General features: G+C 49.0%; 1 protein-coding gene across 3 annotated transcripts in view; it reads right to left on the bottom strand.

The window, feature by feature from the left end:
- The window catches only part of LOC126569419 (steroid hormone receptor ERR2), a 37,128-nt gene that overhangs the window by 6,834 nt on the left and 15,294 nt on the right, over window positions 1-15,000 (bottom strand). The window contains exon 1 of one of the 3 annotated variants that reach the window (XM_050226496.1): window positions 14,243-14,285. The exons of 1 other annotated variant lie outside the window; for it this stretch is intronic. Coding sequence is in view for 1 of the 2 variants with exons in the window: in XM_050226494.1 (XP_050082451.1) it covers window positions 6,884-7,012 (129 nt within the window). In the remaining variant the exon portion in view is untranslated. Of the gene's footprint in view, window positions 1-6,883; window positions 7,671-14,242; window positions 14,286-15,000 lie in introns of those variants that run through there. One more of the 3 variants, XM_050226494.1, reaches the window with a different exon arrangement.

Here is a 15,000-nt window from a genome sequence, read left to right as displayed (position 1 = left end):
AGTACATGAAGTGCACTTTCCGTTTCGGCCATTTTGACGACACCCCCGAAGCATGGTGGTGAGCGGGATTTTTGTGGGCGATTTTTATGATCCCTCTCCTACTATGCCTCCGTTTTTGCACCTTTTTTTTTGTGGCGCTCACCAAGTGAAACAGGAATCGATCGACCGACCGGTGGTATATTAATTTATCGCAGCGTGCAACAGCACCACCAGCAGCAGCAGCAGCAGCAGCAGCAGCAGCAGCAGCAGTATCGAGCAAATTAACACTCCTGCCCAGCTCCGGTCTCGAGGATTTGAGGACCGGTGACAGCGCGAAAGCGAATCATTGGAAAGGAACGAACGAACGAACGAGCGCCGCGCGGTGGTGGTGCTCCTCACCTTCGTCGAATGCCGTGTCGAGAACGCCAATCGATGCATCGCTGCAGCACAAATTGGATTCACATCAACCAACCCAACCCAACCGAAACCGAGAGAGCGCAAAAAAAAAACGCTGTCCACTAAAACCGAAACAACCACAGAAAAAGGCCACTTTTGCAAGCGGAATCCCCCGAACCGGAAATTAAACCGGAGAAATAAATTGAATCCTCACCGGACGGGGCGGGGGGTTTGCGGACGCCAATCGTCCACTGGGACCACTGTGCTGCTGCCGGCCGGTGTGTATTGCAAAATTAAAAGAGAACATGTTTATGGAATCTTTATTTTTTATATAATTGCTGCTTTGCTCATTTCGAGTTTATTTTCCCCTTATTTTCCCCCCATCCTCCTCAAACTTTGTTTCAGTTAAAAAAAACACTTTTACTTTCCATCTTCGTGCGATCTCACCACCGATCGGTTGCGCTGCTGAAGGTGGTGCTATGTACAAACCAGGCACCCGCTTTTGGGATGTTTTTGCGCAGAGGATGAGCTAGGCTAGACTAGATGCTTCCCACGGATGATTCCCGTGCATGATTCTTGGAACTAGCTACTGGAGCTTAGCAACGTGGCGCACGTGGAGCGTTAGTGGCTTGCCACGGAGTAGCACCACCACCAGCAGACGGATCGTACCGAGCTCAATCGCGCGGGAAATACCAAATTCACTTTCAGTTTTTGCCGTCGAAAGATAATTACATTCCGTTCCTGATGAAACGCGCAGAGCGAGAGAGAGAGAGAGCGAACGAGCGAGAGAAGTGCTGAAGAGCTATCATCACAACATGTCGAGCGTCGTCGTCTGGCGGTGTGTTCTGGGCTAATAGTAATTAACTGAAACCAGCACGATGATGGTCGGTAGTAGTGAAGCCACAAAGCACTAAACAGCATCAGGCGTTCTACTTCCGCCTCCAGTCATGTTACGTTACCGAACCCAAACGAACGAACGAACGAACGAACGGTGGTAAAGAAATGAAACGAAAATCAAAACAGAATAGCCCAGCCCAGCGAAAAGCCACATAAAACCCACACCAACTCTCGACATCACCAGCAACAGCAGCCGCGGCACACATGGCACCGGGAAGGAGAGATATCGAGCGAAATAATAGTAAAAGCCTCTTCTCCACGCCGAACCATGGTCAAGTTCAAGGTAAAGCTACAGCCGACTGCTGTACCACATCCACAGCTCCACCAACAACCATCGTCAGCGCCGAGCCGAAGCCGCACAAGCACGCTCCACAAACCCTTCCGACCGAACGACCGACCGGCCAGCCGGCCGGCATTCGCTAGGCGAGCGCAATTACGAGAATTATTCATCACCGCATGTTGTTACCGCATCTGCGAGAGATGGTGAGGTAATAGCACTTCTCCGTCTTCGGGCTCTCGCTTTCGTCGGCGGATTGCCTATTGTATGGTCGGTTGGTTGGTTGTTTGGTTGGTGGCCGTCGTCTCGCCATCATAGAATATAGATAAGAACGGTTTCTTTAAAAAAAAAAACGGAACACCGGTGAAAATGTACTGAGTGTACACCAGTTTGCACTTAGTCGAGGGTGATTTCCGGGTATTTGTTGAGCTGGTATGTCACAGGACGTCACTGTTGCAAACATAATTGAATTTGGGTTTGGTTTAACATCCCACGATCGTTGCTCAAACTTACAATAACTCAAATGAAGTCGTGGAAATAATCATTGCAGATTCTGTTATCTCGATTCAGTGGTCATGATAAATGCAGCTTTATTCGAATAATTATCTTTTATTCTGTCTATGGAAATTGTCACGAAGCGAAGTTCAAGTTGTTTCTTTAAGGGGAGCGGCAAAGGTATTTAAATTTTGACCTAATTTGTTTTTTACATTTTTCCGTGCATGCTGATCCTTTCAAGAGTATTGTGTAAAATCTACATTTTACATCGAAAAATTACATTTTTCAGACACGCCTTTCTAAAGTTGATGCCATGTAAAAAGTTTTTAACAAAACTTCCCCAAAACACCATCCAAATATTCTTGAACACTTGTAGATTAATAAGACATTCACTTGAAAAAATAAATTAGAATGGTTTCTTGACAAAAAAAATCGTCAGAAATGAGCCATTTTTTACCCGAATTAACCTCTGAAGCGGACCACACACGCTCAATTTTATTTATCAATATTATTTATTCAGATTGGATGATTTATTGGTGGCTTTATACTACTGATCGTTTGTGATCGTCGTGATCGAGCATTGACATAGTCATCAATATTGTTTCAATCACAGTCACAGACGCACCAACATTAGAAGTGAAAATTTTTGAAGACATTGGTCATTGATGTGATCCGAGATAATAATCCAAAAAGGGACTGAAAAGTGGTACAAAGTTGTGCTCTTGATTGTTCTCTAAATAAGAAAAAAAAAATTATGTTCTATAATTTAGCCAAAATCCACCATTTTTAAGCTGTCGTTTGAAATTTCCAACTAACAGATTGGCATGTGCATCAATGAAGCCTAAACACGAGCAATATCTTTACGTAAATCAACTTACAACTCAAACATTGATGAATAAAATCAGTTCGAGAACCATCCGGATTGCTTTCACGAGTCGATACATTTTCCTTTCGCCCCTGGCGGGCCCCTGTTGACCTCCTGGCACGGCACGACACGGGCGACACGGTTGATGATGGCACGGATTTCGGTCAATCGTTACCACCACCGCCGAAGCCGGTCAGCCACCAACCGACGCTAGCACGGTGGCTTCACATGAAGATAATAATGTCTACCACCCGACGGTACGCTATCAGCGCTCGAACACAGCCACTGCTCATCAGCAGCAGCACGGGGTGCAAGCGGCTTAGCGGCCACAGGGTTGGCAGGGATCGCCGGGTCAACCAGAACAAGAATCGGAACACCCAAACATACGCTGCTTTGCACAAACGATCATCGCACGCATAAAGCACATGCAGCGAGCGAGATGAACGAGGTGTAAGCCGGCATCGTGCACGACTGGAACGACATCCCGGAACGACATAACATACGACATGCTTGTGGAAATGTCATGTCGAGTGAATGGCGCGTTGTCGCATAAATTTACATTTCCACAGCCATTCATAGAGACCGCGGAGCACGCCAAACGGTGCACGCCATTTGTGCGGAAGGTTCCTTATAGGTGAAAGAACAAATTAGACCCACGGGAATTAGAATAACTTGTCTCAGCGGTCACCTATTCCAATTTCATCCGTTAATTGCTTTTAACACACTAATGCCCCATAATGGTGGTGTAACTATGCGCGGCGCTCGCGGTTGATACACGCAACCGGCGCAGATAATGCAAGCCAAGGCTCACAAACCGGAGATCTGCAATCGGAAAGTGGCGTGTTTTGGTTGAGATAACCTCATCATCACATCAACTCGCACTCTCCCTCTCCCTCTCTCTCTCTCTCTCTCTAAACAACGTGTCGACGATGCTGCTGATTGAATTGATTGATTTCTGCAGCTCATCATCGGCTGATGAGTGCGCGCACAGGACCGACCGTTCGCCAACGGTAGCCAGTGTGCCGAAATGCCTTCAAACCAATCAGCTTAATGTCCAAAATCGTCAGATAAAACCGTGGAGGGAAGTTAAGTTAAGCGGACAGCTGTGCATTTGTGCACAGATTTATCGTGTCTCACACCATCGTCATCAAACCGTCGTGATCTTCACCACACCGTGATCGCCCCAACAGTTTACCGGAAATGTGGAAGAATTTGGCAGGCCACATCACATCAAGATAAACGGTTAGTGCAGTCGTCGTCCGTCGTCCGTCGTCCAGTCGAGGCACCCCTATCGGTTGCCATAAATCTTCGCCACACTCCAATCCAGAACCCTCTAACAAACAGCCGGTGAACCACCATCGCAGGATCCCCGGCAAGACCTCGCGATCGCGAGTGATCGACGAGATGCGCAACACCAGCACTCGTGATAATTAAATTAAAAATGCATAAAAGCGAAACTCTAACATTAAGAAGAAGAAAAAACAGGAGAAGCGCTAGCACCGCGAGATGATGATGATGGGAGGCGGGATCGTTAATGATGCCGAAGATGCGCGCAGGTGGAGAATTTTGTCTCCTACGAACACTATTCACTCCAGGCTTCCATCGCTGATCGCTGAGCCCGTCAGACAGTCAGTCAGTCAGTCAGCTAATCTGTCAGTCAGTCAGTCAGGTAGGTAGATAAGTGAACTTGTTCGAGGTCGGGAATCACTGTCGAATGGTCACAGACAGCAGCAGTACTCAATCTATGGTGGAAGGACGAGAGGGTCGTAAAACGTTTTGTCTCCGTGGCGGGCTTCCATCTTATGAGCCGTCACCAACCGCATATGCCATTGGATCGTTCTCGACGAATTGATAAACTCCTTGGTTTGGGAACTGCTTTTTCAAGGACAAATTTTATGTCTCAAATAGCCCTCTCCATTAGCAGTTTCTTCTAATGAATCAATCAAATGAATCGTCAATATGATAAATTCATATGCACAACATAGAAAATGGAGGATTATTTTAAAAAACAAATTGAACTACCAAGAAACTGCCGAAAGAAATTACCTAACATCTTAAAACCCTCAATCACGATGGCGCCATGGTTCCCCGTAACTTATCAATCCATCAAGTGCACGATCCAACCACAAACTACGTATCCGAAGCAGTAACATCAACATAAAAGAAAAAAGAACCTTTTTTGCATACCTCCCCTGTGAGGCCCCCGGGATGTGAAGGGAAAAAAGAGGGAAGAAAAATCTCTGAGATGCGATTAGTTTTAGTCACTTTTTTACCCCGTCCGCATCCGCCCAACTGCGACTGGTGCGCGCGCGCGGTGACTGCGAACCGTCCCGTCGCTTCGCATACAGCTTGTTTTACACGCCACGTTTGGATGACGATGGATTTGGACACATTTTACATTTTAAGCAATGGCATTCTTTTCTCGTTGCTTGTTTAGGGGGGTTTTTTCGGGGTTTTTTTTTTGTTTTCTACATTCTTGCGATCGCGTCCGTACGCTTGCGCGGCGTTTGAGATCTGGAAACACTGGCCAGAGATGATGCACGCGTTTCTGAGGGCATGTTCTACGCATCGATCGCACAAAAAAAAACAGCGATGCGTTAATAAATGTTGAGTAATATTTTACATTCTTGTTCCATCCAACATCGAACACAGTTAGCAAACGGCACGGGCTGCCGAGAGGGCTGAGCATTGAGTGAAAATGTGTGTCATTTCTAGTTTGTGTTTTTGAGCAATGATCAATTTTGAGTTGATTTGGAAAGGTTTTTCTTGGATGAAAGTATTAATGAAGCTGATTTTACGTCTCTTGACGGCTTGAAGGAGCTTTTATTTCAATTTCAAAGATAAAGTAAAGAAGATGTTACATTCTCTTACTCAAATGCTAACACGATCCTCTGTTGCACTTCTAATGGAACCAAGGATCATCCCTTTCGAGAAAACCCAATGCCACTCAAGATGCTCCAGCTAGAGCGAGTCTTATGTGACTCATCCCTCGAAAGGGTAATGATTCGGTAACCCACCGGCGGACCGATAAACCACGAGAAAACTTCTAATGAATTCTAATGGAGCGTGGTGCCATTTTCCATCGTAACATGTCCCACAACGGACCGACCGTGCGGCTCGCTCTCGCTGAGAGTCACGATTCACCACAAAATCTGCCGGTGCAAAACCATCATCAATCATTTCTTTATTGAACATAATGTCCAACCCAAAGGAGAAGAAAAAAACATAGAGGGCTGTACAACGGGGCACGCCCTGTGTGTAGGGAAGGGAAGTGAACTTCAATTTACAACTGGCGGCAGCAAAAAAAAAACAACAACAAAGAAAGAGAAGAAAAAAAACCGAAGAAAAAGTAAAAAGCTTCCCTTCAACCTACGACCACAAAACCTAACGATAAATCACCCGTCAGAACAACTCGGCGGCGGTCAGAACAACTCGAACCCGAACTCATAAACAGTGAAGCCCCGGCTGGTCGCACCGCGCGAAGGCGCGATCGATGGATTGCTTGGTTGGAAGGTGTTGGAACGTGGCACAGGGGGCGGGGGCGGTGGTGTCCATCCACCACCAAAGGGACCATCACCACAGCAGCACTAGAACGTATCGTAAAAGGTGTGTAACTTGAGAATCGTCTCAAAACCCCCCTCGGGGGGGCTGGGTGGCCCTAACACACCAACACGCAGAACGGCAACGACAAAACCAAACAAAGTGTCCATTCGTGTCACTCTCCACCATCATATCCAACAGGTTACGAGTGGTTCGGTTGCGGTGCAGCGCTGCTGCTGCACCTATTGTGTAACAAACAACGTGCGCTCCCAGTTGTGTGGTGCACTCTGGCCTCATTCGCGACTAATAACGTGGCCAGTGGCCAGAGAAGGTGCCAAAATACTTTCACCAGCAAAAAAAAAACCCCTTTCACTACCTACGGAACAGAGACGCTGGCCGGGGCCCACGCTGGGCCTTCTCTGGGCGGAACTTACCACTTCCTGCATCCAGCTGTCCATTGTATCGTGCGCGGCAGTGTCCGCCGAACGACGGTCGGTCTGCAGCGTAAGCTCGATTCCTGCCGGAAGGACAGGCGCTCCTCCGTAGCACCCGAAATCGTTCATAAACGGTACACCGGCAGCCCGGGGGTGCCCAGGGGCGCACAGGTGAAAGAAGCCAGCAGGACACGAGCAACGATCGTGTGGAACGATCGTCTTATCACAGTCAGTGTGGCGGACACGATCGCACGTGCTCCTGCTGTTGTGTGTCACGAAGGAGTGACCTCAGGACAAACCCTTAATGTTCTCCGTCGTTTTCGTTGTTCCCGGCACCGTACCCGCACTTCACTGCAACGTGCAACGCCAATCAAAACAATCCACAGGCAAGCTGGCCACACGGCAGTCCCGCTCCGGATCCACTCGCTCACTCGATCTTCGGTGGTTGCTGCATTAGATGGTGGTGTTGATCGCTTCCAGCTTTACGCAGCACGAAAGCACATCCATTAGCCAAAAAGCCGTTCGGATCGTTGTGGTTGCTACTGCTGCTGCTACTCCGGCTACTGATCGTGATCGATGGATCGTCTGCCCGGGTGTCCGCCAGGTGTTTTAGGAACGCGCAAACCAACCGCAAAACGGAAAGGGCGAACCCAAAAGCATGGAGCAACCGCAATGGAGAGCGGTCCGACCGAGCGACCGACCGAGCGAACGAAACACAAAACAGCGCACAGCCCAGTCCCAGCACTGACACTCTCGCTTCAAACGCGCACCGAACAGAGCGACATGAAGTCTCGTACTGAGCGCGGTGCGATTCGCGAATTTTGTTTTCCATATAAAGCACTCTCGCTGCGTACACTTTTCTACACACCGGCAGTGTAGTGGTGGCTGGCCAACTGGCTGCTGACTCGTGAGGCCCAGACCCATCAGCAGAGCAGGCGGCCGTCAGCGAGCGAGAACGCGGACGCAAGCCGCCACCACCACCACCACCACCACCCTCAGCGGCGTTCCACGCGATCATCGAGACACGGTCGCAGTCGTGTGTCGTGTGTGCCCCACCCCCCGTCCGTCCTCCAACACCCATTCACACGGCGCGTTGAAAGAGATGTTGCGCCGCGAGATGATGGTTCTCATCGTTGTGTGCGTGCGTGCGTGTTTGTCTGTATCGATTGCGATGTTGGTGTCCACTGGGAGGGCGACGGTGGCGACGGGAGGAAAGAGGTTTTGTTTTTGCTGAACAGAAGCTCCAGCAGCACATACACCGCCATGCGTTCGCGTATCCAGTTTCCAACTGGGGAGGGAGGTTTGGCCGACTTGGCGTCACGATCGCGCTGAGACCGAGGCGAGCCCTCTCACCGATCACTCTGAACCATTCATTGCACAACCACCACCACCACCACCAGCACCACCAGCACCAGCACGATCGTGAGGTTCAGCATCCCCAACAGAACCGCGTAATCGTTGGCATTGTGTTGGGTTGAGGAATTGGCGTTTGGCTATCTTCTTGTATTCCGGTCCCTTGGTCACGCAGCAGGCGAATAGCAACTCAGCTGTTTGCAGGACGCACCCACACACCCCTAGAACTGATGATTCGCTGGCTGCCAGTGCTGGAGCTGCTGCCAAAGCTCTGCCAGCGGCCGTCAAGAACGCACAAAACCGACCACACCACCACCACTACTAACCGCAGAGCGGCAGAGTGTGCAACGAAGCGCAACTAATCGACTGGCGGCTGCTGCTATTTGGGGGAGGGGGAGGGCGCTCCCCCTTTTTCTTCAGCCACCCTTTCGCTGGAAGCAGAAAGAACCAACCAACCAACCATCCACCGCGACGAACGCTTCACGGAACGCACACGACGTTCGTTCGCCCGCTCGCTCGCTCGCTCGCAGTTAATTCGCCAAACACGCACACGGACACAGCGTTAGCTAGAACGGAGAACAGAACATCAACCACAGTTTGTTCAGTTCTTCGTTCTCGTCGGCCATTCTCAACCCATAAACCAAACACGAAGAAGTAGCAACAGCAACAGCGAAACCCCGTTGGCGACTGGTCCAGCAACACAATAGACACCGCGCCACCGATCATTCACTATCCTAGACCAACCGGTTATGGTTGTATCTGTGTGCGTGCGTGCCAATGGCACAATAATACGGTCCATTCTATAAACTATCCTCAGGCGGGTCTACGTCGTGCAGACAGACGGGCAAGAACGGAAGAAAGAAAGCGAATTCGGCGAGCGGTATCGCTGTCTGGTCTAGTCCTAGTAAGAGTGAAACCTGCCACCCCCACCCACCCAACCCAAAAGCACCACACACATCAATCTCAGCTGGTGCCACACCATTGGCATATCAGGGCCATACCGACACGCCGGCTGGTACCGTCGCGAGAATGGTCGCGAGAGCGAGAGTGTCTGGTTGCGCCGCGTAGAAACGAGAACGCTTTCACCCTCTTTTTTCGGTTTCATTCCTTCCGGTATCCGGCGGGGGGGGGGGGGGGGAGTCATGTTTTCTCGACGCGAAAACGTCGTGCGTTGCTTTAATATTTCATCTTTACTTATAAAGATCTTATATTTTGATTGGTTTAACTAACAACAGACCATCGAGTTGCTGTCAATGGAGACGCATGGTTTTTTGTTTTTTTTTAGATTTTTTAAATATTTCCATGTAAACAGACAACAGAAAATTGATCTTCAATTACACTATTTGTGATTAAACAAATGCAAACAGGTGCATATAACATTGTAAACTTCTACTCAGTCGTTGATGATCATGGACACAAATTAACGATCACTTGAGTCGTAAAAGATCCTAAACTAGTTCTGAAAGGAGACGCCTGGTATGTCAACAAAAAAGAAAGACAATTATCATCCATTTGTGAGTTCCTACCTGAGGAACGGGAACAAAAAAAGTGGCCAATAGACTTATCTAGCGCCTAAATACAGTATATTCAAGTTATTCAATATATAATATCCACATAAAAGAAACCGAACATCACAAACCGGTAGACAGGATGTAGCGCAAGTCTCGATCATGAGGATTTCCATACAATCCCCAGTTTCAAGATCACTCCAAGCCAAGATCTGCACTCGGCCGGATAGAGCGTGCGCGCTCTGCATAGTCTGACACCTAGACGCGCCTTTGCCCTTGTCCGAATTTTCTTCACTCCCTCCTTCTCCACTTCCTACTTCCTGCTTACTTTCGCATGCTGCTACCGATCATGATTGATGAGACAAACCCAATAACCATGGTGTTGCAGACCGTCCCCCTTTCCATCACACCTTGCTCGCTTCGTCATCCCTCCGATCAGGAAGCGTGGCTTACATAGCGAGCACACGGAACTCTGTGGCCTCCCTACTCTACATACGAAATTTATTGCTCGCGATCTTCTCAATCGGCAACACGCGTTCCGTGGCCGATCGAACTTGACCGTGAGCAGGAGCCACCAGTACGATGTGGGCAAGGTGGAGCAGGCAGCAGGCAGCAGCAGCAGCAGCTGACGATGGATGGATGCTGCCCAAAAAATGCAAAACGGTTCGAGTCACGATCGATTTGCATAACGGTTTAGGGATTCAGCCGACCCGGAGACGGCATAAATTTGCCGAAAAAAAAAAGAAATAACAGAAAGGAAGGAAAAGAGTACCAAAGCTAGAGCTAGCTAGAGCTTCCCAACCGAGAATATGCGTTCAATGTTCCAGCGATTAAATCGGTTTGAATGAAATACTTTTAACCATGCAGCCTCTAAATGCATTCAGGCGAACGTAGTAATTTTATTGAGTCAACTGCTTCAAGTAGAACCGACCGAGCTGCACCGCAACGGTAATTGAGGTGAGTAATCTACGAAAGGGTGCAACAGCTAACAAACCCCTCGGTGCGTGCGCCACCCTGCCACCAAACAGCGCACCAGCAGCGGTTCGCACATTGCGCCCGCTGATAACATCGCGAGATATTGTTTATGCAAAACAAACCAAACATAACAAATGCGCAAACGACGTACTGGGCGTACTAAGCGCGCGACCACACTCGAACCTAGTTCGGTCGCCCTCGTGGGGCATATCGCCCTTATCAGCATTCGCCAATCTATGGCATCGCAGGGGCGCAGCAAGCGAAGTGAGCCACTGAAATGTGTGTGCTACCCTTGCTCCACCAGTCGATAAGCTCATTCTGTGCGAGTAAAGGAAGGCAAGGGGACGAGGTACTCGTGGTTGAAGTCAACCCGCAACACTCAATCAAAGACCGCTCTTCGCCGGTTACCTCAAGTGGTAACTGGTCAGATGACAAAAAGAAAAGAAAACAAACCAACCGGACACACATCCGGAAGATCTTACTGAAAGTGCCTGCTGATGTGGCCAGTGGGCTCTGGAAAGGCTGCCAGCCCCTGTCGCCTGTCGATTTGTCCTGTTGCTAGTGGTGATGCTGCTGCCGTACGGGATGCGGGGTCTCAGCATTCGCATCATCACTTATCCTCAGGAATATGGATGACCTACAAAAGCCCTCGCAGCTGTTCAGCTTTCCGGAACGGAATGAACCATGACCATGGATGGAGGGGGAGTGTGCCAGAGTGCCAGAGCAGTAACCACATAGTTCATACTAGTGCATGCCTAACTAACTAAAAGGGGTTCACGGGATGTGAGACGAGAAGCTGTAGCTTGTACCCAAAGGGGTTCCCTTGGGAATAGATTGGTTCCCGGTCCGCCGGATCCTCCCTCCCGGTAGGACACACCGAATCACAAATGCAAATGGAAGGCTTTTTCGTTTGTACGCTTTCCATTCCCGTTAATGCTGCTACCAGCGAGCTGACGAAGGCGTTAGTGTTCTAGCTTATGGAGAAAACTGCTGACTCAGGATTTCCATGGTATTGGACATTACAATCTGACTAGTGATCAGGAAAAGGTTGAATATTACAAATCAATTGCTCTAAGATCATGAATTTAGCTGAACAGATCACTGTTAGTGTCACTTCAGATGCGAATATCAACGTAATCCGCTTCTCTACAACTCGAAGGCTGCATCAGCATGTCCTGCAGCACAATTTCACCGTTGGCCAAGTTCACATCAGTCCTTCTAGCAACTGAACAACGGGAAAGTCTCATCAAAATGCGAACAGACCACATCACCCTCTTGCACCCGATGCAAATTAAACTCTGCTTTCTTATGGAGCAAAAAGGAAAAGGAGATAGTGAAAGTACGCCGTCGCTACCGATCGCACCGTAAAAATCACCAACAGCAAAAGAAGAGAGAGAGGATCCTGTGGCTGACATATTCATCGCTCGCGCGGTGCTGGCGCACCGGACCGGAGGTCGACCTCGTCTCGTGTGTCACGTTTGCCGAAACGTGTACTCCCCTCGTTGATCCCCAGGGATAACGCACGGAACGGGCCGGGATTCTGACCGGATTTTGTTTTCTATTTGCTATTCTTTCACTTCACTCCAGAGCGTAGCACAATCCAGCAGCAGCTGCTGCTGCTCTCTGCTGGGGTCATCAAAACGATTGACGCACGGGTTATCGCCGGGCAGTAATCTCTCGGCCACTGCCACAGTCTGCTGATTAGCTGCCATCTACCTAGCATCGGCAGCATTAAGTTGCGATCTTGCATCGATCCGGTATCGCTACCGAACTACTACGCAGAAACCGATCCCAGTGGACGTCAGTTGATTGCTGCGAATTCATAATATTGACATCGAGCGCCACGTCTCCTCCCCCCCCGGGACCATCTGATCGTAAACCGTTCAGCAGCCCCAAGAACAACTGAGATTCCAAGGCAAGCCCCCTCTCCTTTTGGGTTGGTGGATTTTTTTTAAAAACGAAAAAAAATGCACCGAAATGCCATTCTGTAACTCAAACGTCGCGTGCGTGTTCTCTGCATAGGATCAGATTGCTCTGCACAGCGTTTTTCACTGTCAAGTTCACGGTCATGATCTTCACTTAGTTTCGCTGTCTTTCGCCACGGTGGGGAACGAAAGTGAAAATGGTTCGCCTTTCCAAGCTCGTCACTGCCGACGACGACGACGACGATGATGGCGACGATCGTAGCGACATAGTTGAGCGAGTTCGAGAGAGAAGGTGAAGAAGCAGGCTTTCTAATTTTAGATGGCTGCCTCCATTTATTGCTCCACCTCAAGAAATGCCTCCAAACAGTGGCACTGCTCGCTCTTGAAAGTACTTCGTGCGCCAGTAGACCCCGCAACCAGCCGCCAGCCAACCGAGCCAGCCAGAACGGGAGAAACATGGCCGAAAAATGGCAGCGAACAGAGCGGCACTGATCGTCTACATTCCTGGGCGCCCGAAGTCAAGCTAATTCTAACGCTGCTACCGTCAGCATTGGGCGACGCTGCCAGGCTTAAGAGATGCTGCAGCTCAAGACAACTCCAGACGATCGGTAGACGCTGGGAAGAGGAAGAGTAAAACAAACGAAAGAAGCACCGGCACCAGCACCAGGGCAGTTCGCGCGAACTGATGTTGTTGCCACCTCGGTGCGAGAAGACGGTTGCAATATGCGGTTCTCCTCTTCATCCGTCTAGAACTCCACCACCAGCACCAGAGAGTCCGGGACTTAAACGTGATTCCAGCTCCCAGTCTCTTTTCCATTTCATTCTTCTCTATTTCTAGGCGATGGTGCCAGAGCCAGATTCCGACCGCCACCGCTCTGCCGACGATTGCCTGTTGCCTGCGATTTCTCGTCGTTCGACCGCTTCCCCATTCCGACGCCGAACAACATACCGCCGTCTCTTTAATGATGGCGCAGATTTGAAATTTTAATTGCCCAATTCTCTTCACCAGACGCAACGCAAGAAGCAGATTCCCCTCACCGAACACCCATCCAACTGACTGCGACTGATCCGCCGACTGGCCAAGCAGGCTGGCTGGCTGTCGGATGTGAATGTCTAGCGAATTTACCTAGATATTTTTTTTTTTTGGTTTTTTATTTACTGGCTGGCTCTGTTTCTCGCTTCGTGACCTTATAATCAGTTTTTCTTTCGCGTTTCGCGCTTGTTCGCATGTTTGTCTCCCTTCCTATTTTTCTGGGGTTTTTTTTTTTATTTCATTCGGGATCCGTCAACTGCAGCGAAGCTCCACCGTGTGATGGATTGCGTCGCTGAAGCCTGACATTAAACAGATTGCGCTTGGAGGGGAAACTCTGGGGAGATGCGTATCCAAATTGCCTATTTGTCTCATAATACTTTGATATCGTATACAAATTCAACACATTTCCATATATTCATTTTGCATTTGAATCAGTTAAAAGAAGAGATTTAACGAGTGATCGTCTCGAATCATAAAATTAAATTTAAAATCAATATTTCAATTTTGCAAGCAGATCATCAATGGAGCATCGAAAGACGCCAATAAAGAATATTAAATAAATTACCTTCCACGAAAATTTTAGAAGAAACCAACATGATTACTCTCCCGTCTAATATTTACCTGTAATGAAAGAAAGAATGTTTGATGTTAATTTGTGTTCAAACTCATTCTTAGAAGAAGCTAGAGACAGGTAACTCTGAGCAGCGACATCGAGCGTCTCCATCACCCATCGAACAGATCGATCAAAAGCAAATATCGAACGAACGCGATGCCACCCTTCAGCACCAACACAGTGCCAGGGATTGTGGGTGCGTGTCTTAGCGCCTGCGATGATCTCCGTGTGTTTGTGCTCCAGCATCGCCACCAGCAGCGGTTGAATGGCAACAGCAAAAACATCGGGTCGGAAAAGTCAAACCAAACCACCACCAAACCGGAGGAGGATGTGGCTCGGCTGTATGTGTTCAATGATTGAATGTCTACCGGTTTGTAGTAAAGAGGTAAGACCGCGAGCCCGGATGGAAGCGTATGCCGCAGCTGAATGTCTTCGTCAAATCGTGAATATGATCGGTTTTAACACACTGACACCATTTCTCTCTGCGCCGGGTGCTGCTCGTGCGTAGTGTCTGGGGGGAGGGTGATTTTTCTCCTGCTTCCCCGCTTCACACAACACCTGGCGGAAGGGGATCTCGCCGCGTCTCGTAGAACCATCATGCTAGGTAGATGTTTGGGCGTTAGCCACTAGTAGGATGGATCTTCCTGCTGCTACATCTTGCGCAACGCTTATGTTCAATTATTTTCCACAAAATTAATGGTAAGACGAAC

This window comes from Anopheles aquasalis, chromosome 2, assembly GCF_943734665.1.
Source record: "Anopheles aquasalis chromosome 2, idAnoAquaMG_Q_19, whole genome shotgun sequence".
Taxonomy (NCBI): Eukaryota; Metazoa; Arthropoda; class Insecta; order Diptera; family Culicidae; genus Anopheles; species Anopheles aquasalis.
This window is presented reverse-complemented; position numbering and strand designations above follow the sequence as displayed.